The sequence below is a fragment of the Sardina pilchardus genome, chromosome 5 (genome assembly GCF_963854185.1).
Source record: "Sardina pilchardus chromosome 5, fSarPil1.1, whole genome shotgun sequence".
NCBI classification, from domain to species: domain Eukaryota; kingdom Metazoa; phylum Chordata; class Actinopteri; order Clupeiformes; family Clupeidae; genus Sardina; species Sardina pilchardus.
The window spans coordinates 11,559,906-11,585,850 of record NC_084998.1 but is presented as its reverse complement, the minus strand read 5'-3'; the positions used below and the strand labels follow the sequence as shown (position 1 = coordinate 11,585,850).

Genomic DNA, 25,945 nt, shown 5'->3' with positions numbered 1-25,945 from the left:
TGAAAACTGAGACTCCATGCAGTGTTGCATACAGTTACAAAACCTTTGGATGAGCTATAATTCATAATGAGGTGAAGGCTTCATACAGCTTGCAACGTCTGTAGGCATATTTTCACTTCATCTGGCAGAGATGAGCCAAAAGCCTAAAGGTGCTGAAGACAAATGAGGTGTCCTCTAACAGGCCGAGGATGAGCCAAAGGGAGCGCAGGAAATGGCCTCTCCGCCTTCCCTAGCCCTAGCCCTCACGCCACACTCGGCCCCCGTCCACCTGCACCACAGCCTTCTCCCACACCTCATCACCCCCACCGGGCGACGGAGCACAAGGGGAAGGGAAGAATGGGGCCGGACCACCTGGTCCCTGAAGCATGCTGGGTAATAGTGTGGCTGGTCATTTTTTTTTTTTTTTAACCCATAAATACAGCAGAGATTTACTTAGTCTAGCATGTTATATATAGCAACTGAAGGGATGAACTGTGGATTAAGGTATACTGTAACTCTTTCGGGATTGATGATTTTGACACAGAACAAATTGTTTTGTCCGTTTTATTTAATCATGACACACAAAATAAAAGACCACTGCCTTTAATCAAGAACATTCTAAAGGATATAGGCTATTCTAAATCACATTAACCTCATCAAAACAATTGTTTCTTTACACCACTCTGAACACGCCTTAAGTTTCATAAAAGCCATGATGACAAACTATCAAGCAGAGTTTATACATAATAATACATCAAATAATGAGTAATCTACACTTCCTTAAAGGAGAAATCTGCTGATTTTTCACACAGATCTCCATTTCTCGAGGTCGCAGAGTACTGTTAGTATTTAAAAAAAACTACAACAATCGTTTTTACCTAGCTACGGTTGCTACAGTAGGTTGTCGAGTTTGAGCTGCCAGGCAGCTACAGTGCTACGCTCTGGGGGCATATTGGTGATTCCCCGTGTTCATGCCCCTAGAATGTAGCGCTGCAGCTACCTGGCTACTTTATCTATTGGGTGTAGCAACTCGAGCTAGGTAAAAAATCTTTTTTTTTTCATACTGACAGTACTCGGTCTCGATGACCTTGAGAAATGGATATCTATGTCAAAAACTGCCGTATTTCTCCTTTAACACCCTGTTGTCATTTTCACATTTTCTCAAAAACACTGAAGAAACATGTCCTTAGCACATACAAAACATTAGTTAGTACAAGACCAAGTAGCAGAACAGTAAAAATGTGAAGTACAGTAGAAATATAACAAAAAAGGTGGTCATTCTTCAGTTTAGAATTAAATGCTTGAGGTGACATTTTTGTCTTTATTTAAATGGAAAACATACAAACCCAGTTTACCTTTTAATTGTCACAATGTGTATGCATTGTCTGTGCCAAAATGAGTATACATGAGTGAAGAGTCAAGATCTGAAGCTACAGTGGGAGAGGGAGAAACCAGATGCATCTGTAAGTCTGTGCGGTCCAGATGATTTTGCTTTTCCTCTCAGCACAAATTTAAGGTTCATGAAATCAGTACTAGCCTACTATACATTTTCAACAAAATAATGTAAGGCTCAATTTGGTGTCAATAACATATTTGGCTTTTTTTTTTTTTTTTCTGTCTGCGTTATGATGACAAGTTGAATGGTTCCCTTACCAGTTTCTGCCAAGCTTCCTTAAGAGCACAAGTTTGTGCACCGGAGTGTTAAAGTGTATTACACTTTTTCCAAATATTTTTGTCTTCCATCTTGAGGGCGGCCGCACATTAGCAGAGCTTGACTTAAGAAATGTATGGCATAATTGTGGGGCAGAACAACCACAACTCTCATTTCTAAGCCATACTGTATGTCAATAGTACTCTTAAAATTAATGTGTTTTCCCTATCTGGACACAGAGATGTAAAAAAACACAAGTTGTGTTATTTTCAACACATATTGTGCAACAACTAAAATAAAGGACACAACACAAACTGTGTTGTCCCTATCTGGACACGTATATGTGTTAAAAACAATGCAAGTTGTGTTCAACACATTCGTTTTAAAGAGTGTAGTGACAGAGTTGTGGTATTCACATTGAGTAAACCCAACTGAGTCAGCTATGATAAATAATGTGGCTGTGGCAATTTTAGAGCAGAACGCAAAAGCCAGAAGTCGGAGTAAGGGAAAAATGCTCAGCAAGTAATCCTGATTTCAAGACTGCCTCTGGACATCCAGTTCCCTGATGACTGGTCAACCTACTTTGCCCTATACACCAGTGATTCTGTTACTAATAATACAGAATCTCATTTTGTACAGCCATTCATATATATTTTCAAAGACAATCAGGCTGTTCATCTGGTCTCACTTAGCAGTGGCCAAGAAGGGCCATGATCACGGACACGTCATTTATAGCACAGATAATGTAAACAACAGCATGTGAAAATGAAAAGGCACAACATCTTTCTGTTTTCACTTTAATAGTGTTAAGCAAGAAAATTCCTGTTTACCTGCATGGCATCAATTCAGGAGAGAGATTCAAAATCAAGAGAAATTGTGCTGAACAGACCTTGATCAATGTTGCATACATCATGTAGTGTTGAGAGATATGAGTACCAACAAGATCTGAGATTATAGCTGCCATGTTGTTAAATTAGCATAGCACATTATATATGTCTTGCATAGTGAATTAAAATGACAAGGATGAAATGCCTAATACCTTTATGTTACGACAGATGAAATTTGTATTTGGGATGGAATGAGCAATACTTCTTCAGTCAATAACTCAGCAAAAAAATCCAGTAAGATTTAAAAAGTGTACAGTACTTCTGCAGAAACACAGGCTATAACTAAACCAAGAATGCTGCAGTGATATGTAAGGTGCCTAGCTGTGCTTCGTGACAACCAGGTTCCTTAACATGTCGAAGGAGTTCCCGTCAGGCTGAACAGACACCACCTCCTTGTCTGACTTCACCTGTAGAAAGCCGTGGTCGTCCAACCCCACCACCTCCGCCTCCGGGCCGTCCTCACTCCACAACTTCACCCGCGTCCCGCTGAGAGAACACAAGCCACATGTTTATTACATACAGCTGACTTGAAATCCTTCTTTTTCCGTTTTATTTCCTTTTCTTTAGCACAGAATGACGTTTTGACCGTGTGGTCTTCTTCAGATTCACTACAGGAACATACTGATTGGCTTTAAATGACCATTTAAATTACTATTGAATTGACTTGAATTTTCTATTTTTTATGATTTACTCTTGTTCTGCACCTTGACCTGGGATGTGCACAAACTTTTTTACTATTACATACAGCTGCCCATATACAGAATACTATGAGATCAGTTCTAACACAGGTGCAACTCTGTAGCAAGACACAACAATTCAACACAATTCCGTTAGCTTAACCATGATTGGCTAAGGACTGATTAATTATTATGACATAAAAGTTTTGTCAGAGTTTTGTTCCCTTTTTTTTTCAGCAATATTGGCTGACGATTCCCAGGGTCCTGGAACACCGAGACAAGTAAAACTCATACGTCATTCAATGTACTGCTATGCGGTATGTGTAATTAATGAATGGAAATTACCTTAAAAATAAAAAAAATGGAAAAAGCAGGAGTTAAATAAAACTTGAGTGACAGAGAGAGTAAGAGAGAGGAAGCAGCAAAGCTGTAGTTTACCTATGAACCCATCTTTTGTAGTATATGGGCAGCACGGCTGATGGGCCCTTCTCTTGAAAATCTGCAATGAGCTTTTCGAGCTGGGTGACTGTGCGGCCAATGAGGTGTGCTGGACTCAGGGGCTCCAGGTCTGAGCCATGCTCCCGGTTATGTTGCACCACCAGGTCATTGATGCAGATTGTTGGGTTGCTGTTACTGACATTGAAGCCACAGCCTGTAAAATCGATAACAGTGAATGTGAAGCTTAGTTGTCCAGATGCAGGGCGAAAACCTCTGCATGCTAAATCATACGTGTGTAACCTTACATTACCTATGAGAATGTGGAACGTGGATCCCATGACTGTTGAATTCACCAGAACACCACCAAGTTTCATTAGGCTACCATAGTAGATGTCATTAGGCCATTTGACCCGCAAGTCTATTTTCTGTTAAGAAAATGAACAGACAAGAAAATCATGACAATACAATTAATGCTACCCATACATCAGAAGACTTTGAAGAAATCTAGAAAATATTTTTGAAAGACTACATTCTCACACCCTCTCACATCTAGAGACAGGTCACAGATTTTTTTTGTCACAAACTATGATTTTGCAACAACTAGGAATCTTGCAGGGTCACTATTCACATTCCTTTAAATCATTTCCCATTGTGCACTAGAAATAAACAGGAACTCAACGAATTACCCATATAACCTGCTTATACCAAAGTCATATTTTTGTGTTTCTGCAGCATTGTTTCATGAGTGACATCCCCAACCTGCGGTGTTACTGTATGTACACTACCATCTGGCATCACCCAGACAATGTCATGTTTTCCATGAAAACTCGCGTTTTACTGTAATTCATCAAATAAGATGCAAAATAAATAGAAAATAAAGTCAAGACTTTGACAAGGTTAGGATTTGTATATGAAATAATAATTTTGTCCTTCAAACTTTGCTTTCGTCAAAAATTTTTTTTTTTTGCCAATTACAGCCTTGCAGCAGACCATTGGCATTAAAGCGGTCAATTTGTTGAGGTAATCTGAAAAAAATTCACCTCACGCTTCCTGAGGCACCTCCCACAAGTTGGATAGGCTTGATGGCCACTTCTTACGTACCATACGGTCAAGCTGCTCCGAGTCCCGCAACATCTCAATAGGGATGAGATCTGGTGACTACGGTGGTTACTTCATTACAGACAGAATACCAGCTGACTGCTTGTTTCCTAAAAAGTTCTTGCACAGTTTGAAGGTGTGCTGTGGGTCATTGTCCTGTTGTAGGAGGAAACTGGCTCCAATCAAGCGCTGTCCACAGGGTATGGCAAGGCGTTACAAAATTGAGTGATCCTTCGTTATTCAAAATCCCTTTTACCTTGTACAAATATCCACTTTCCCAGCACCAAAGCAGCCTCAGACCATCTCATTTCCTCCACCATGCTTGACAGGTGGCATCAGGCTCTCCTCCAGCATCGTTTCACTTGTTCTGAATCTCACAAATGATCTTCTGTGTGATCCAAACACCTCAAACTTCTTCGTCTGTGTTCTCTTTTGGACATTTTAATCGTTTCCTTCTATTGGGCAAGCTCAGATATGGCTTTTTCTTTGCCACTCTGGCTAGCATCCCAGAGTCGCCTCTTCACTGTGGACGTTGAGACTGGTATTTTGCGGGTACCATTTAATGAAGCTGCCAGTTGAGGACCTGTTGAGGCGTCTATTTCTCAAACTAGAGACTCTAATGTACGTGTCCTCTTGCTTAGCTTTGCATCGGGGCCTCCCACTTCTCTTTCTATTCTGGTTGGAGCCCGTTTGTGTGTCTGAAGGGAGTAGAACACACCGTTGTAGGAAATGTTCAGTTTCTTTGAAATTTCTAACATAGAGTAACCTTCATTTCTCAGAACAAGATGGCGATATTTTGGGGGTATTTTGGCCTGTTGGCCTCAAAGAGCTGCATTAACCCAGCCCATAAACACAGATTTGTGATGTAGCGCCACCAAGAGAAAATCTTTGCAAAAATGTGATGCCATTGCCAATATCTTGTGATGAGATCAAAGATCCTTCATTACTGACATGATAGAGCAACATAATGCATCTCTATGGAAGCAAAATTCGAACAGTTCCTGTCTGCTTAAAGAGGCGTGTCGCAAAGTCGTCATAGTGGGATATCGATCTCTGTCAGGTTGGCAAGCAGTTAAGTTCGAATGTAACTAGGTCTGCTTAAAGGGGGATTTCACCCCCTCCCCTTTGCGAAAACAGAACACGGAAATGTTCGAACGTTTGCGCCTCTCGCTCCGCTTTAACCCTCTCTGATGAGATGTTCCGAACCACAGAAATTTGACACATAGGATCACTAAGACGACCGCTTGACGTACCCTTGTTTTGTGAAATTCTATCCATGGGGTGTACTGTCTGCTATTTATGAATTGTGGACTGTCAGATGGAGAGAAATTGAGAAGTGTGATCTATTTTTTGTGGAGAACACACACAGAACTGAGCGGCAGTCATATTAGGCTATGTACCACTACCACTATGTGGTACATCTAGTTGTCTGGAATTCCTATTACGTTGTTCTAACAGTTTTAGTTGTAATTCTATTGACACTATACTGCCTTTAACGGTTCCATTTTATTCTTTAAACATTTTAATTATCTATTTATTTTTAGTTGAAGCACTTGCTTTGTTCACAACAAAAATATTTCCAATGTCAGGCCCCAGTTGTGGCGTGACTGGTTGGGGTACCTGCACCGTATGCCGGCGACCCGGGTTTGATTCCTACCCCGTGGTCCTTTCCGGATCCCACCCCTACTCTCTCTCTCACTCGCTTCCTGTCACTCTACACGGTCCTGTCTGATTAAAGGCATAAAAGCCCCCAAAAATATATATTTCCAAAAATATATATTTCCAGTGTCAAAGCGTGAATTATATATGACATCTGACAAGACCATAACACAAGTCTTTGTGCGACATGAGTGTTTGTCATCAACAATTTACTGAATTAACACATATTTTACAAGCATATAGACACGCTCTACAATTGCACATATACTTGCATGCACATATACATCGTAACTACAACAAACCAGTAGGGCTCGAAATGTACGGTTGCCAGAGTTGCTTTCTGAGAAGTAAACGAGACAGGTGTGTGTTAGCGTGATAGGCTGCAGATAGAGGCTAATACAACAACTGGAAACTTTTGGGAGGTCCACAGCAGCAAACGGTCCCCCTGATAGCTTGGGCAACAAAGTACTGGGCAACACTGGAGTACTTGAGGTGGAAATGAAGGGTGGTGCATACCTCATATCCCGGTAGAGTGCACACGGCCTCCACTACTGCCAGCGCGGCCAGGTGCTGCAGGAAGGGAATCCTTTGACCCAGAGACGAACTGATGGGAATCCGCACATGCAGGGTGAACATGGCGCAACCCAACGGGCTAAGCCAGGCATTTCCTCCGCGACCTGAAATCAAGTGCCCAGAACACAGCAGAAGACACTGTTCACACCCAACAATTATGATGGAAATTGGTCTCCTACCTACCATGGATTCAGTGGGCACAGTGTTTCTAGTAAGTCGACACTGATTTTAATACCACTCTTTTGAAAGACCACATGGCAATATGACTGCTAATTTGCTTGGGTGAGAACCATGCCTGTGTAGTGTGTGAGGCTGCTGGAACTAAAGGAGTGTTCTAATGGCAAAGGGTGTTGCAGCAGAAACTTACTGACCTCTGCCCTTTGTCTGACGAAGAGCTATGGCGATTAACCCCATTTCCTCTGGTAACTCAAGCATCAACCTGTGGAGTGTAAAAAGAAGCAATAAAAGCAATTTAAGCAGCTTGATAATTAGATATACTTGGCTAGAGCATTAGCCAAAGTATGACGTTTACCATTTTCTGGTTTAGATTTCAGTGCCAAAGTGAGCATAATTCCCCAAAACGCTATGAATCTATGAGCTTCCAACTACAATGACCTAAAATAGGGCCATAAAGAGAACTAAGCACAAGAATTCTTATCATTTTTAATTAATTTATGTGGCTGTGTCATTTGAAAACAAACAAAAAGTAGTCTTTGCTTCTGGAGTACCTTAAACAAGATTTCTGAGGTAGGGAGTGTGGATGAATCATTTATTGTAATGACTGCTTGAGTAGAAACATATCGGAGTTAATGTTTGAAATGTATGTGGTTGTTTATTTCAGTCCAGGTGGACATGTAGCATTACAATGAAATGGCAAGTTACATATAAACTACTGGCTCAAGAGTTGAGAGGTATTATTTACCAATATCATTCAACGCTTCCAAAGTTCAATGATAGAATTTGTTCTATTTCAGCCGAATAATTTGTGGATTTGGTGCCAATATTTCCAACCGAGCAGAAATCTATATGCACAAATTATCATAAAAAAAAGCAATGTACTCAAATTCTGTACCCTGTCCTCCAAGGACTTACAACCACATTTGGTTGTCAAAATTCAACTGAATGGTCAACCATATGACTTATAAAAACAACAATCAAAGCTTTGTTTACGTGCACATGCTGGGTTTATACTTTGCTTTTGACAGCTACTGAACATGTTGCCATAATTCCTTCACCCATAAAACATCCACAAAGTCATTTTTACCCTCAGTCTTGGTTGAGGTTTCTATAATCAGGTCTGTACGTCTGTCCATGTGTGTCCACTCACATAGCCTAACCTAAAAACCAATGGTCACCATATCTCGACTTGCATTTCAAAGTAACACAATGCAGTTCTTTTGCCTTAATAATGGCTTGAAACTCTTTTGGTATTCACCAAAACTTATAACAGGGTGATATCAGTGTGCACAGCTAACCTTTGATGAAATCTAATCAACATGTTTTCCAACCAACAATAATGATGCAATTATTGAGGAACAGTGTAACAGTATACAATTTCCCCAAATAATCCAGTGCATTCACATTCTCTGCAACTTGTTTCTTTATCACAACTGTTTTAAGGAGATGTTCTACTTCTTTAGGGAAAAAAATAATCATAGGCCTGTAACAAAGAAAGTAAATGCAAAGAATGCACATGAGAGTCTTTTTAGAGTTAAGTTTTAAGATTACTTATCAGTAGGGATGTAACTATGCACCAGCATATTTATTTATTTATTTTTTTAAACAGAACAAAGCGTAATCTGCTATTGATTTCACTTGTTCAACGTCAGATTGGTCAAGAGATTATTCTAATTTAAAACTCAAACTCATCAGGGTGCCAGATAAAACAGAATACGCATTAACTGGTGACAGTTCACACCTTGTGTTCCTCTCAGTTGATGTAAATGCAGGAATATTTTTCAGCCAGAGTTTGCTGCTTTTTTCTGGTGAAAGAAATCATGAGAAAATCGGAGCGTAAACATAAAAATCGTGAATCATACCAAATCGTGAGTGTATTGTTGTTTCTTTTTAAAACAACTCATTTACAGGTTAAACTCTGACGTGGACGTTTTTTAAGTTTGTTTGAAGGTAGGTCCAGAAATGTTTCAGAAATTGTTAAAAAGCACTTAAAACTAGATGAAAATTAGGGTGATTTGCAGGAAAAGAATTGGTGTTTTAATTTCAATTAGTCTAGGGAGGCCGAAACATCTAAACTGCCAAAAACAATACATGTGTAAAAAAAAAAAAAAAAAAGCCATTCCTGGCAAAGTCATGTACTGCAATAAATCCATTATTAAGTTATTAAATGTTACAGCCTTTACAAGGTGTATGCCGCAAACAACACCTAAGGAACAGGAATGATATGAACAGTATTAAAAACAACCATAGACAAAGGACACATTAACTTTTCTCTTAACTCAGTAACTACACGGCATAAATATACGCTAATACTAATTAAAATGCACACTAGCAAAGACATTCATAGACTGCAATATACAGCTCTCTCTCTCTCCCTCTCCATACCCGGCTCACACACTCAAGCACCCCCACTCTTTCCCAGAGACGCATGGCTCTCTCTCACACACACACACACACACACACACACACACACACACACACACACACACACACACACACACACACACACACACACACTACACACTACACACTACACACTACACACACAACACACCCCACACACACTACACACACCACACTACACACTACACACACAAACACAAACACACCCCCACACTCAGTCGGGCGAGAGTGGAAGGCTGCTGGATGGTTCCTGTCCCTGTCTGCAGGCAGTGGGGTGCAGCTCAGAGGAACATGACCTCCCCGCAGCTGAGGCAGGTTAAGCAGCCTGACTAAGCGCAGCGCCTAATTGAGAGCTTTTACTGTTTGGCAGGACCACCGGAGAACCCCGTGCACTTGTTCGTGACAACGGCTGCTCCTTTGCAAATCAAGGCTTGACGAGTGCAGACAGGGGGCCCAGCTGGTTCTCTGGAGTCCTTCAGCCAAATAAATGAACTTTTAATAGGCACATCAACACCTAACAAGGCAAGGAAGGCCAGTCATGACCTTTTCGTCAAGCCACTGGTGTACTTGTGCGGTGGGTAAATTGAACACACCTAAATGAGTGAATGATACAGCCAGAGTCTTCCTCTGTGCATTTTTGCCGGTTAGGTGGCACTTGTGTCTTTATTCGTCCGTAAGTAACATTAGATACACTGCCAACGTTAGCAATGGCTGTTGTAAGTAAGTTATACTTTAAAAAAAAAAAAAAAAAAAAAACGTAGAAACAAATCTTAGAAAACATCCAAAATAAAGCATAGATATCCACAAATAAGAATTCCGTTCTGAGCCTAAGCTTAATCTCCTAACTGTGTTTGGAACTTGATCTAAAACCCAAATCCGTGCCAACCCAGGGAAAAACATGCATTGTCCAAGAGCTGGCAAAACTAAAATGAACCATTTTGTGTACATGGTCTGTCATTCCACACACGAATGTCTCCTTTTCAAAGCTTTGTCCTAACGGACATCAATCCTGAGAAGATTAGCATGCAAAGCAGTATCAAATTAATTTCTGCAACGCAAATATGAGATCAGCCTTGGATCACACCAAACAACTCACTTCTAAACATGGTAATGCTCTTATATGCTCAATGGGAGGCTGTCAATAAAAGCAAGGGTGGGGGGGATCAGGCAGGCTGGGGGAGGTGGGGGGGGGGATCTGTGAGGCTCAAGTGAAGAGCAATCTATAATAAGGCAAGCTCAGGCAGTGTGGGGCTGCAAAGCTGAGGCTAATGCATTCCTCTAGAAGTTAATCTCATTTTGAAAGCACATCCACTGAGCGGCTCAGAGGTCGTTGGTGGCTGTGAAACCGAAAATGCATTAAAAAATTCCCAATAAAATTCACAAAAGAGAAAAAAGGACAAGGGAGAAAGGGGCCTACAATTAGCAATTAGACACCAACAATAGCACTTTCACAGCTAATGCTACATATCAAACACGGCCATTCTGCTCAGTCTCTCAGCTGTGGCCAAAAAGTACGAAGGTCCACCTCAAATATTCAGTCTGCTTCTCGGACATGGCGCACTGAAAATGATCTAATATCCAAGCAAGCGGGAAGAAAAAAAACAAGAGGGGAAGAAAGCCTGAACCATGTGAATGGATATTCAGAAATCTGCTGCTTGTTCATTTGGCAAGAACCCTCTATGGAAAGTTTCTATAGGCATACACATGGTGAGATCTGTGCTTCTAGCTTTAATAATTTAACACTGATGTCCAAAGTTTCTTACTTATCAGCAGTAACAATCAAAATCAATCATTTTTCTATTTTAGCATAAATCCCTTAAGCAATTCCGTGAGATTATGTGCAAGACAATAACATAAAAAACTAGACCTGTGCATTTTGATAAATGAATACATTAATCACATGGATTTATATATTTTGTGAAAAGAATGGTGAAGAATAGAAATTATTTAAATCCCTTTCCCTTAAAACACAAAAAAAGACAAAGATATTTTGGCGACATAAAAAGACCAAGCACTGTTCAATTTCACACCCACATACTATCTATTTACCATTATGATGCACATAATGACATGAGCATCCACCACAGACACATAGAGAGAGCCGCAATTCAGCAGTTCCCAGATCATACATCTCCTTTTTTCTAAAGCCAAACCAGAAACATTGTCTCCCTGGTAATTACAACAAGTGCCAAACAAAGACATACAAAGTAGCACATCTGTGGATGAAAGAACAAACCACATCTCCCAGTAGAAAAGCAGATCTTTTAAGTCAAGTCAGGCCTTTGTTGCCATTGGGAATGATACTCCTTAGCCTTACCTCAAAGGCCTTTGTTAGGACAGCTCAGCCCAAGGGGTCACTTACTCAGGGGTGGGGGGTCAGAGGATAAATGGCCACCACCAGAGTCATCTGTATGACAAGTGGACAGGAGTGATCAGCCACACCCAGGCTGCCTATTTTTCTCAGTCATGGATTAGCAGACCAGTCACCTTGTTTGGGGAGTCCTAACACACAAACTGACAAAAGAGGATTTCCAACCAAAGGTTACCCCTAACTACCAGTTTTCAAAGATTTTCCTCTTTTGTTTCATATCAAACGCCACAGATGAAGACATTTTGTGTAAGTGTGCATCGTGTCAAATGATGACCAGTCATGGTGCACTGACGTGAGGCTTTACTCAAGTAACTAACACACAATTTAACAGTACCAAAAAAACTCAAAGCCTTTCTCATATTTCCAATATAATTTCACCACACTTACGCGCTGAAATTGATCATATGAAAATAACTGTATTAAATAAAAAATCCAAAATCTGTCAATCACAGAATCTCCGCTTGAAACAAACAATACAAATATCCTAAAGAGCCATCACAGCTGATTCCTCACATCAATTTCAAAACTGGATTTAGTGCAATTAACATAAGCATGTTTGTATTGATCACCTGAGGGAATAAATGTGATCAATACAGGACAACTAATCTGTAAATGTGATTAATTGAGCTAATCCTGTTTCCTGAAGAGCACCGCAAATTATCATTTTCAAATAGCTCCCTCAGAGGTGATCAATGACAGTTGTTCTCCATTACCCTGAGAGACAAGGTTGTAATTCCCACTTTCCCTGACTCGGCTGGACCCAAACTCCTACTGGGTTGCTCCACTCTCAGTCATCTGGCCGGCTACAGCCCACCACAGTAGAAAGGAAAGATTTCTGCTGTTGATTTCTGTTTCGACCTCATGGCTCTGTGTGGACCATTCATTTCACGCTATTCCTCAAATCCAAAAAAAGTAATAATAATAATAATTAAAATAATACATTTTATATATATATATATATATATATATATACACACACACACACACACACACACATTTTTAAAATGTATATATATATATATAACTGCTCCAGCTTGAGTCTGGCTGCTGTCTGTGCATCTGAAACCACAAAGTGTGCGTATGTGTGGGTGTTTACACGTCAACACTTTAACACTTTAATACATTAAATTGCCCTGCAGTGAATGTTTCAACCAGCCTAACCCCTGCCTCAACTAGTTAGTATGCGGCTCGCCCAAGATGTAAACTTCTTAAGCATGCAATGCCAGATGTTAACAGAATATGAAATGAGGATTTTAAGCATCTGCTTACAATTTAAGATAATTGGAGGTAGAGCATGCAAGGTCAATTGGACCAATTTTATTTTATGTACAAACCTGCTGCTGAAGTTATTGGTGTCTTTTTACCTTCCACTCTACCCCATACTGCCAGATTTGTATTTTACACAGGAAACAGGGCCTAATTCCATACAGTGTCAGTTTTGATTTTGGATTCGCTGTCAAAACAAACACTGATTGCCGGTTCTTTGGTCCAACAACTGGCACATTTTCACCAGAGGAGGCCCTTGTTCTGAGTGTTTGTCTTAATTCAACTGCCAGAGGAGGAAGTCTCCACATATGAACCCGGGGTCCCAGTAATGTTTAACCAAGATGAATGTCTTGCTTTCCGTAGAGTGAGTTGCTTATGGATGTCATAATGTAAGACAGGACATGAATAACGTGTCCTCTATACATTAACAAATATTAACATAAATTAATGCTGTCATATCATGAGTACTTGCACAAGGCTTCCAAAGTTTAATATGATATATAATACACCATTGTAGAAAGGATAAAATATCTTAATTCTTATATGTAGCTTAGAGATCATTTAACGCAAAAAAAAAAGAGGAATCAAATCCTTTTGCAAAGTGAGCAGCCAGCATGGCTCAGAAACTGACTAAAGTCAGTCTTGACAACTGGGAAAAGAGACACACTGACAATAGGAAGCAAAGTGCTGCAGGCACAGGTATCAGATTTAGCAGAACAGGAAACGCATCATTAAAGCTCGCTGGTGAAGCATCACACGCGAACACCACGGGTCTTATCCCGTCTGCTCCTCTGAGCTTCACAAATAAACACTTCCCCACAGTTCACTACTGCTTACCACCTCGGCACTCAGCTGTCCTCGCCAAAACATCCCAACCACTGTCTGCACAGCACTTTCCTACATGTATCACGCAAGCATCAATATCTGCTAAGCGGTTTTAATGATTGCTCAGAACACCGCAAATGAATGGGTCGCGCAGTTTGAAATCAGTATTTGTTTGTAACATCAGAAATCATTTTGACATATTTGTCACATTAAATTAGAGAGTTCTCGAATCAATAATATGCGGAAAATAATAAAAATATACCGGTAATTAAAGTGAACCAAACTAAATCAGCTGCTCCTGGCTATAGTATACCGGGCTACAGCAAGATGAATGTCATGGCACCACTGGGACCAGGGTAGCACTGGGATTCCAGTCTGGTTGTGACCTTGTGAGAACACTATCCTATGTCTCAGGCTGCCTATTATTAGTTGCCCCTGGCCAAACAAAGCACTAATACTCTGGACAAACAGACTGCTCGCCTAGCTCAGCAGAGACATCAATATAACCCGTCTTCATCAGCTCCACAGCAGAGCGCCTACCAAAGCACTTTACCCCCCCAGTCCTGCACTACTTTCATTAATTATGCCTCAAAAGCCCCCTTTTATCACCAATAAGGAACGGTTTCACCATTGTCCACGATCTAAGACGTCTAATTGAAATGGTCACCGTCACTGCTAAAGTTGGCACACACGGGCGTAAATAATTACAAAAATACCACCGTAATAATTAGAACAAAGCAATAGGCCTATGTACAAATATCACATCATTAATTGTTCTCATTATATTAAATTAGCTAGGAGACATATTTCCATTTTGAAAATCTAAAATACACTCATTAGTTTAATGTGCAAAAACATTTTCTACACTGATCTATACTTGGTAGGTTAGCAGCAGCAGAATACATGCAGGTTGTGAATTATCTTGCTGTGCACGACAACATTTAAATAAGTGACCTATTGTGGCTGTTTGAGCAAGAAACATAAAGACGTTCCTTACGCTGAAATATACAATCAATAACAAATCAAAAGGACAATGTTAACATTTCTCTCAAAATGTTAACATAGAAAATCCAACAGTGTCCTGCTTACTTGGCTAAAATAAACATATTCATGCATGCTACTTAATTCAAAAATAATACTATTTAATCAGACTGTAACATGGTACATCTGGAAATTAAACTTATGATCAAGGGACGGGAAATCACACTGTAGACATTTTTTTCCCTCGCCCCAGACTTTCCCCCTTTTTCGTTACCTTACAACCTTAATGACAACACTGTCATTTTCAATCAATTCAGCACAGGTCCAGAATCCATTTTTCAAACTTTATGACAGGTCTAATAGCTTCCACCTGTTTCTAGGATCCCGCCTGTTGACTGGCAAGTTCCCAGTAAAATGTGGAGATGGAGACAAAGACCTCTATTAGGTGCAGCCTGCCTCTACTGCTGTGAGGTCATTCAGGCATTAAATTAGATCCAGCTCAGAGGCAGCACACACACACAGCCCAGCCACCCTCCCAACGGCAGAGTGAACCACTCTAACTTCTGTGTCGCCATATAAGTGGCTGCACTCATCAAGGGGCTCGCTCTCCTCACACACTCCCTTTGACTGATAAACCCACAGCGTTCAAACCATACTTCCCACTCGCGAAAAGGTAGACTGTGTGTGAATGTTGAGTTAAAGGCATTTTATTTCACTATTTCATCCATCTGGCAATGCTACACTAGCAACTCTACCATTGGCCAAAGCAACAGGGAAAAAAAAAAAAAAAAAGAAAGCTACATTACCCCTCCAACAGGTCCATGGTAGTAGGGGTGACCTCGGCATAGAGCAGGGTACGACCCAGGGTGTGGGTGTGCAGGTGGTGGTTGTAGGCCTGCAGGTTGAACTGCTCCGACAAGAACTCTGGGGGTTCAGGGAGCACGGCAAGCACCCCCTCAGGCAAGTCCGTCTGGAGCTCTGCACTTGACAACAGCTTCAGACAGGTCTTTGGGGACCTCAGCATGCCCTCCTTGTCCATCTGGCTTTCTAGCCACTTTAAGAAGCGGCCTTTCAACTCCTGGGGAAGACAAACAACTATACATCAGCTCAAATTGGTAAATGAAACTTTAGAATTTATCATATCATATCCATAATTAACGAAGCACAAATGTATTAGGGATGTATGTATTAGTCAACCACTGAAAATGTATTCAATGGCTGCATGTAAAAATGTTGAAAGAATCAAGAGCTGATTTGAAAACTTGCTTTTCCACCTTCAGCCATGCCAAAAAAAAAACCACTTCAATTTAATTAACAGGCATGTATAATCAATTACTATACAAGTTGGCTTCGTTACATCTTTCTCCCCAGGGCAGTAGAGTTACTGGTCTTTTTCTGTCAAAGTTAATTAATCAACAGGGTCATATGCTTCTCGACAAGTACTAATTTTTTAGTTTTCAGGAAAATGTTTGACAAATGCAATAGAAAGAATTAGCTCATCCTGTCAGAATGGCCCCTTAATCAAAAGTAAGGTTTAATTTGATACTTTATATCATGCTGTTGATAGAGGTCCTTGTAGCGTGTGTCCATGGAGATGTATATTACACTATGTTGGCAAAATGCTAGATTCCTTGAACCGAATGTATTTGTGTAGCCTTGCAACTGGGAAACCCACATTCTATTTTTGAAGAAAGAGTGAATGTTCAAATTATCATATTTTTTTAGAGTTGAGTTTTGCATGCATGTTTTAAAACTATGCATCACAGAAGTAGATGTGAAGCTCTAAACTACTATGCTGTTCAATTTAAATACATAATGCAGATCCTCAGAAGTAGCAAAAACGGAACACCAACATTGCATCAGTATTCTAGCAGCACAAGTGACAAGTGATAAAATAAATGTATTCAAATAAAGTACTGAGATTCATGGCATTGTGTTTTATAACAACTTAAGTGAGGTGTTGAAACCAAGCATTAATCATAATGCCACTGCTAGTCACAGGACATATCCATCTTGACTTACTTCTGTAACTTATGTGATTTCCACACTATAATGACTCCAGAAAGAGACTGAAATATATATATTTTTTACTGAAATAAAAAAAAAGTTGTTCTTCACACTGGGCTCTAACATGAGTGATATGTTTGTTTAGTAAATCAGTTTACTGCATTTCAGGCTCTCACCGGGAATGACTTTGTCTGACCTTAACACTTGAGGAAAGGTAGAGTAACGGTATGGATCTTTTAGAATAAATAACATGGCTACACTCCATCAAGAAGAAATCTCGGCTGGCACCAGTCCCAGCTCTGAGCAGTGTTTCTCCGCTAAATAAAATAAAGCACTCACACCAAAGCTCACACACCAAACTAAAGAACGCTAAATAAATTATCCATTTCAAGAAAGGTTGTGAAAGTGACTTGTGAACAGACATTCAGAACGATAACTAATACCGGGAAGTGTCTTTGACACAGCAGATAATCATTTCAAAATTCTAGTAAACATTTAACCACATACAACACTAAGAGGAGTGGTGGACATTTTCCTTTAAAATAGATGTCCTCATATCTATAAAAACTCCTGATATATGCTGACCAGTTTATGTCTTTGTTCCCCCAATAACAAGAATGACCAGATAATCAGATGTTTTTTTCTTTTTAATAAATTAATAGAAGGCAATCCAACGCTGTTGATGTAAAAAAAAAAAAAGCTGTAAAATACGATTAAATGAGTATAATGACGTGATTAGCTCAAATCTACACACGGCGCACATGGGACTAGTTAATCATTTAGAGGTTCTTGTGAGCATGCCCATCATTCTGTGCTTTGTGTCATGTTCAATAGGGATGGTAATGACCGCAGTGTCCCCTGAGGCCCACTATGCTGTCTTTAACAAGCGAGATGGGCCTGGGCTTCCCTCAAACAAGAGGTGCCATGCTGAGTGGATCTCTCATTTTAAAGCAGTAAAGACTGTAGCACAACGAGTGGGTGAATATAAGCCAGGAGAGGTCTATAGCTAGAACAGAAGCTTAAAGGTAGAGTACACGATTCTGGCAAAAGGTTGATATTTGATTTTGTTCATAGCCACCATGTTTGATTCCGATAAACAGTGTCAGGATTCGGTACAAACATATATACTAAAGCGACAGCTGGAGAGGCCTATGACTAATTCGCTGAATTGGACAAAAGGTATATTGAAAGCGCATTTAAGGCTTAGTTAGCTTTCTGACACGCATGACACTGAATTCAAAAGTCGTCAACTGTTAATGACACTTGGTTTCTGGCACAGGATGTTTTGTCTCATCAGTGCAGGACAGTGGACAGGCCTGAGGTCGAACAGAGGCGATGAACCTGTCTTGTGAACAGCGGGAAAGCTTGTGGCAAGACAAACAGGGTCTTGACAAATTTGCGCGTGTAGCGGAGTTTTCCCTGTGAGTGAGTGGTTCAATGGCTCAACAGAAGTACAGGCCCTCCTCTCTTCCTCTACGGGCAAGGTGCACAGAGCATGCTCTATTTGCCATAGGCCTGCCATTTCCAACACAATCTGGAAGCAATCCCACAGGCAGTCTGCTTTCATCATTCAGGTGTTTGTTGTAACAAAGTGGCTGGGGCAAGGGTCAAATGTCATGCTCAAGTCCAAACAAACCTCTCGGCCATACTACTACAGTTTTTGACTTTCAGTAACACAATTGTTTGTGTCAAGCAAGGGAGGCCAACCAGGGCCAAGTGGGTGTACAAATGAGTAACTTAACTTGTCAAAGTCATTCAAGCACCACATTGTAAATGATCTCCTGGTTGCGAAACACAGAGAATCGAATGAGAAAAAGAAAATCTATTTCTTATTTCAGTTTACTCTGCCATATTGTTAGTTACATCCACAGAAAATACTTTCAGATAATTTTATAAATGCAAGCTAAAGCCATTTCTTACACACCCTTCTGCAACTGAAGCAAAGGAATATGCAGGATAGAAGCCAACATGGGACATGTTAAAAAACCATGCTACATTAGATAAGGTAAGTGAGTAGGTGAGGAGCATGTAGACTGCCTGCCATCTAGTGGACATGGAAAACATTACAAGCACCGAGAACCATCACTGGAGTCCTGCTGTCCAGATGGAAGAATAGAGTATTTTACCTTACTGAATGCTGTCTGATGTTACCATAAAACATATTCAAGTTCAGCTGGTCAAAAACAAAGTCATGTGCTATTTGACAAGCCAGATAACAACCCTATAATTAGGCTGGGTATAAAATGGCTCATTTTAGCAGATATCTAGAACCCCCTCCTGCTTCTCTGGCATCCATATGAATAATTGCGGCTGCCTTGTAGCCAAAGACCATTCGCAGTAGACTCCGGCAACTTCTGTCTAAATCTCCAATTTGAAGAGGGGCCGTAACATGTGGAGAGGGATGGAGGGATGGTTTGCATCATTGCAGACACTGTCTGTCTTTGTTCAGATATTCCCATTTTTAGTCAACTTTGAGACTTGCATATGAAGGGGGAAACAACCATGTGTCCGGCTCACGGTAGCTTTGTGGACATGCACCGAACTCTCATTATTCAACGTTGGCATCATTGATGACATTTATGCCCAAAACATATACCAAACGAGATGAGCCGTAAATACAGACATAAATAGTTTGTATCTATCAAAAATGTACTAAACGGGGGAAAAAAATCTTTTGAGCAAACTACCTTCCATTACAAGCATATGCACACGTGTATAGTTTTTAAGGTACTTGACAGATAGGTTGTCTCAAGCATTTATGAGGTATTGGTGTTATCGATTTATACGGTCCTGGCTTTCTTCTTCTTTAAGTAATGTACATTTGCATGGTTTCTTACAATGTTGTGCTGGTGACCTGTCTAACTAGAATATTTTACCAGTTTCAAGAGGAGTGTTTCAAAACATAAAATAAGGCATTTCCTAATACACAGATGATAATATAGAAAATAACTGACAAATGACAAAATGTTTGTGAAACAACTAAAGCGCCAAAAACTTTTCCGACAGCACTGTACATAATCTCAAGGCAAACAGCACAGAACTGGGCCAGCTTCTACACCGAGGTTCTGAAACAGTGTGTGGTCTTAACATAGCACAGGGCATTGAATCTGCCACTTTCTTTTCCTCTTCTTCTCATAATCCACATCAAATACTGATGAACTCAGAGAGCACATTCCCCGCATACCGAGTCTGGACTGACCACCAGTGGCAACAGGGCTATTTGAATATCAATGGGAGATCCAGAGCTTCACGGTCATAATGGCTGAATTAAACACTGACTTCTAAGACTTCAACTCTTCGCTGCTGACTATATTTGGCTGCATTCAGTCAGTACAATGCTATTCTTTACTCTTAGTGTTTGAAAATTCCACCTACATTTGCCTATGCAAATATTTATTAAGCTTTACCATAACCAAACAATCCCAAACAAGCAGACGGCTTTCAAAATAATTGGAGACATTGAACATGAAGCTTGACCAAGAATCATCAAACGGCATAAATGACAACAGCCGATTTTCCAATTTCGCACTTTAGACTTTGATCAGGCTTCATCATGTCTCAAGAGCAGAATAATGCTGAAACATTGGCAATTCAATCAATTCAGTTACTTTAAAGGATACCCTCAACATGAACTCAAGAATGGTGTGAGTGACATTTCAGTCACCATCCCTCCTGCTAAAACTAGATCGGTGTCCAAAGTGTAAAACAGAACCCTAATATAAATGTGAATGTATGTACACTCAACCGCTCTCGAAGTAGAACATTATATCTAAATGCATCTGTATGCGTAGTCCTAATTTGGTGTACTTGGTATTTTTAGGCAGTTTGTGAATCTGAACACATAATATGCATAGGCATAATTGTATGCACAATTCTGATGAAATTCTGAAATGTGTGAACATGAATTTAGAGTACTTGCTACAAAAACTAAACCTTTTGTGCCTCATGGTCCAAGAGACAAAATAATACACAAAAACATATAAAACAAGTGCTGCTAAGAGCCGGAGACGTAAAAGTCTGGCTTCAGAAAGGTAAAAGTCCTGCCATGTATTGGTTCTATCTCTGTGCTAAACACATGCGAATTCACCAATTAACTGATCTAGCTGATCTAATTGTGCTAATTCTAATGAGCTGATTAAGTGAATGGTTGGAGCCAAAATGTGGCAGGGTGTGCAGTCGGATTTTTACACCTCTGCTAAGAGCATACACGTTGGGAACGAGGAACGACGGAAGGAGTTTCACGTACCGGGCAGGTGGAGAGGACATGCACAGGGCTGGGCGGTGGCACCTGGCTCAGCTCACAGCTCAGTCCCAGTGAGGTGAGGATCTCTGTTATGACCTCGTAGCGAAGGGCATTACTCTTCTTGAGCATGTCAAAGTCACCTGGGCTCTGCACGTGCTGGGAATCTGGGGCGGTCTCCAGACGCACCTGTTCATTCAAAAAGACATCGAATGATCCATATTGATAAAAAAAAAAGGTACAAACCAACTCCTATAGCAGTTACAGTGGTCATGCATAGTAGGTTAGTTAATTAGATGCTTCACAGATAAAATCTCTGATTCAACAAATATAAAGTTCTTAGTTACTTATGTCATAGTTATGAATGATAAATAACCTTGTGCACTGTATTGTATTGCAGGGTCAGCTTCAGCCAATTAGAATCCCAATTGGCCACCAACGGTCCTAAAAATGGAGCTCCATGGGTACTCATATTTGGCCACATTTTAAAGTAAAGCCAACTAGGTGGCATATTAGTGGAGGACATGAAATTATATCTATCTATTCCAATGTCATGTCGATGTGGATGTTTCCATGAGCTGAACTGGGAATATCCACCAAACCACATAGTTGACAAGCTGTTGCGGCCGTCTGTAACGGGGCACTTTTTTTTCCGGCAAGAATGTGGCTAGAAGTGCACTCCCATGAAATGCCATTTTTAAAGATGGCTCATACAGACATACAGTAGGCTAAATATTCTAGCCTAAATAAATTCTACTTTTGATGGCCTGATAACTCTTGATTACAAAATACCTATTCAGTAATGGAGCAATTGAGGGTTATAGGCCTATATTACCTGACACAACACAGCGTCCCCGCCACATGCTCCGTGTGTCACTCTGACGATCACCATGTCCTTGGCGTCTCCGTGCAGCTCCCCCCAGAGCTCCACCTCGCCAGTCACGCAGTCCGCTGGCTCCCGCACATACACGCTCCCGCTGGCCAACACGCTCAGCTCCAACTCCGTGCTGTCGGCTTTGGTGAAACCCAACCTGCAGATCTGATTCCTTTGGGCTTCCTTAACCACCAGAGTCAGGCCCGCTGGAGAGAAGGTGGAGGAGAGACCCAAGATTTTCCCTCCCTTGTCCAGGTACGCCAGAAAACGCTCCTGAAGCTGTGGGGTGAGGGCTTCGTCTGCTGCTAGCACCAACAGCAACGTGTTCTCCAGCCACGGCTCGCTGAGGGCCTGCTGAGGCCTCAGCGGATAGAGAATATAGCTGTCAGTGTCTATGCATTCAGAAAGAAGGCAGCGGATCAGGTCAAATCTTTCCACGCAGCTCCCAGTGTAGACGAGAACATTCGGGGGCTTTCCGCTGACGTTGACCCTTTTGCTCTGGCCAGCAAAGCTCTCCAGTTCCTCTGTACCTTCGTCGCTGTCATCATAGTCATAGTCGTGCGGGAGGTCTGGAATGTTCTCTATCGAAGCGTACTTCACGGACAGGATGGTGCTGTGTTCCAGCTCCAGGCACTCATGGCAGCTGGACAGGTGGAGGTGGTGGTGGCCTTCCATGTGATGGTGTCCTGCCACAGGGCCTGCGGCCTGCTCCTTATCACGAGAATCCCTACACTCCCCTTCACTGCTCTTCTGACCGGTCAGCTCCGAAGCAACAGAGAGATTCACGCTGCTCTTTCTGCGTGCCAGCTCTAAGCCCTGTGAGATGTCTTCCGCTTCCTTCTCTCTTGGTGAAGGTCCTGAAAGTACTATTGCAGTGGTAGGATTTAAAGGAAGATGCTGGACTTTCTGTTCAGTCTGGTTGCTGTTCAATGATTGTTTCTTCTCAATAAGTTCCCTGAGGGTGGATTCTTGAAGTAGAACAGCTAGGAAAAGGAAGAAAACCAGATGTGATTTGTGGGTATATGCCTTAGGGAAAAATAAGGTAATTTGATGATTAACATAGAACCTACAGACTATTTTTTCTGGAACAAGACCATTTTCCATCTGAAGCCGATCTTCCATGAACGCCACCCCCAAACGGCTAAAGTTATCCACACTCGTCTCAGCTACAGCCCTGAAGGGCAGCCCAGGACTGCAGGCCAACGGGTGGCAGTAATCAGACCACTTTAGCACCTAACACAACAAGGGCAAGAAGCGATGCAAAAGATGAAGTATCAGTAAAACTTGAAATGATAAAGGAACAATATGAACTCCCATCAACAATGTACCTTATATATGTGAGGATGTGTGCAGTGAGGCAGAGGTTCTTTCCACTTAATGTACAGATTTTGATATTGGATGTTATCAATAATATCATATGTTAATGTTTTTCCAGTAGTCCACTGTAGTCTATATTTCACTTTGAAAATTGCATTGGATCATTCATATTTGGAAACAAAGAGATAGAGCTCAAATGTGAGGGTGATATTGAGAAATTTGATGTTGAAATGATGATTTCAACATCAACATCATGATGAAATGATGATAGTTCATTCTCAACATTCATACAGCTAATTTGTTTTTGTGTGTAAGAATAAGTAACATTTATATTGTATGACTTTATTTGTCCTTATTTAATTGCTATATGATTTGTTTAAGAAAGAACATATTGACATTGCAAGATTGCAATTTAAACATAATCTGTCAAGAGTGACACACTTCATGTGTAATTAATTTACACATGAAGTGCAAAAACGACAACTGGGCACTTAACTGGGACAATAACTAATTCCTCCTCCTCTTTCAATGTTCAGGGTAATGGGCATCATGGTTCCATAGAATTAGACTAGCCTACCACAGGTCCACCTCCTCTGAAATGTTTTTTGGTATCTTATACCAGAGAGGGTTAGATAGTAATGAAGGATCTTTCCTTATACCTTGACAAAAAACTGAACACAGTTTTGGTCATTTTAACCACATGTTTCTGAACTGTACGGATAAAAGAAAGCTGATGGTTCTGACTGAGCTTGTCATGATTTGTACAAATGGTTGGGTCACTGAGGTCTACTACTTAACAAAGATTTTGAGAGACATAACCTATAAGTAAAACATAAGATGAATACTTTTTTATTTGAGTTAAGAGACTGGCCCCCATTAGGTCCCGATGTGGCCTCTATGATGAAAGCAATGTTCTCTATCCTTGGGCGACAGAACAGGGAAGATCCTATCAAGAGAGTCCACTTGCTGAGGTCATCACAAGCCTACAAATAACACCAACAGCATACAAACACGTAAGAATATGAATCATTTATAAAGACAACGCATGTTTTTTTGTTTGTTTGTTTGCTTTTTCATCAGAAGACCTCTTACTTTAAGACAGAATATCTAGGGCAAATGACACTGAGGGCGTTACAGTTTCAATCTAACAGAATAACATTACCTCTGACATTTCTGTTTTGCAAAATGTAGGCCTATATCATAGTATATGGCCAAAATGGTTACTCTTCTTCACTGAATGCTAGCATGCATAGTGTCACATTTCGCAAGCGATTGACATCAGTAATCGCCATGAACTTGGATTTGATTGGCTAAGATAGCTGATAGCTGATAGCTGAGATAACTAGCTCGCTAGCCACACGTAACATCAATTACAACAAAATGTCACCTGTGGTTCGGTAATATATATAGCCTTGTTTCCCAGCTTAAGGAAAACCCCTGTGTCGTCTTCTGGTAAGGTTGACTCGCGCTGCTTGGACGTTTGGTCCTCCGTTTGACACTCTGGCTTAACAGCACAAAACGTGAAACTGCTGAGGTTACTGCTCCCGCACAGTCTTTGTACAGTCCTGCGAATGACCGGCGTGTAAAACTTCTGAAAACGCACCCAGAGGTAGACGTAGCACAACGTTATAAGCATTTTTAGTTACATTAGGAGAATGAAAAGGGAACCCATGATAACCCTGATAACCGGGTTGTTCATTGAACTTCACTTCCTTGTTATTCACTCTACGTCAGTGGTCTGTTCTACGCATTACGTCCTTCCCTCTGGTGATTCCCGCGAGTCTTTATTGGTTGCGCATTCATTACTGCCACCGCCAGTGCAGGCGTACAGCAACATGTTCACTACACCGTAAACTCAAAAAAAAAAAAAAAAAAAAAAAAAAGACTATAATCTCCACATCAAAATGCAAGGGAACACATGGCTTATGTAATGCACATCATTTTAGGCTATCACAAGGGGTGTTCCTTCTCATATGCCTAGATATGGCATGTTCATTCTGTTCCTAGAGCAGGCCTATGTGGAAAAAGTGGCTAAATCTGGCCATTGCAACATATCCTACATTGCAACTTTGTAGCCTATATGGTAAGGTAAGCTTGTCTACGAGTTGTGAGACCGATTTCAAATTTTCTAAATGGTGTAGGCCTACTGTTAACTTTAACTATTGTAGGCTATTGTTGTTATTTGTAGGCTATGTAAAGCGTCTGTCAAACCCCATAATCATAACCACAACAATAAGGCACTAAGGAAGTTCATTGACTATGGAAAATATTGAAGCCAGGCAATTTAGCCACAACATGGATTGCAGGACTGATCTCATGGCCATGCTGCCTTCCTGATATTCATCTTCCTTGATGCAGGTTGGCACTGAGTGGGAGTATGAGGGATATCACTAAAGAGCATTTCCTGAAGGAAATACCAGTGCATGCATAGTGCTTGCTAGGTTAATTGAAGTGGTTGCTATGGTGTTGCTTGATGTTGCTATTGCTATACATTACTAGTAGATTGTGTACAGTTGAAATAC

The 25,945-nt window shown here is 40.8% G+C and overlaps 1 protein-coding gene across 1 annotated transcript; it reads right to left on the bottom strand.

The window, feature by feature from the left end:
• Positions 1 to 554: 554 nt before the first annotated feature.
• On the bottom strand, positions 555 to 25,141 carry hlcs (holocarboxylase synthetase (biotin-(proprionyl-CoA-carboxylase (ATP-hydrolysing)) ligase)). Its single transcript, XM_062536461.1, has 11 exons — positions 24,811 to 25,141; positions 24,269 to 24,406; positions 23,177 to 23,339; positions 22,068 to 23,089; positions 21,239 to 21,421; positions 15,792 to 16,063; positions 7,334 to 7,401; positions 6,906 to 7,066; positions 3,943 to 4,057; positions 3,633 to 3,846; positions 555 to 3,003 (listed from the first exon to the last, which is right to left on the bottom strand). Exons 1-11 carry the CDS (start codon positions 25,057 to 25,059, stop codon positions 2,835 to 2,837), a joined length of 2,754 nt encoding a protein of 917 aa, XP_062392445.1. The 5' UTR covers positions 25,060 to 25,141; the 3' UTR covers positions 555 to 2,834.
• Positions 25,142 to 25,945: the final 804 nt, after the last annotated feature.

What these genes read in the sequence shown, in the direction of transcription:
- hlcs (XM_062536461.1), bottom strand. Translation starts at nt 25,059, where the DNA reads ATGCTTATAACGTTGTGCTACGTCTACCTCTGGGTGCGTTTTCAGAAG. An exon ending in TGTTCCAGAAAAAATAGTCT is followed by an intron (nt 23,090 to 23,176) that starts GTAGGTTCTATG and finishes TCCTTTTCCTAG; the next exon opens with CTGTTCTACTTCAAGAATCC. An exon ending in ACCATGGACCTGTTGGAGGG is followed by an intron (nt 7,402 to 15,791) that starts GTAATGTAGCTT and finishes TACACTCCACAG; the next exon opens with GTTGATGCTTGAGTTACCAG.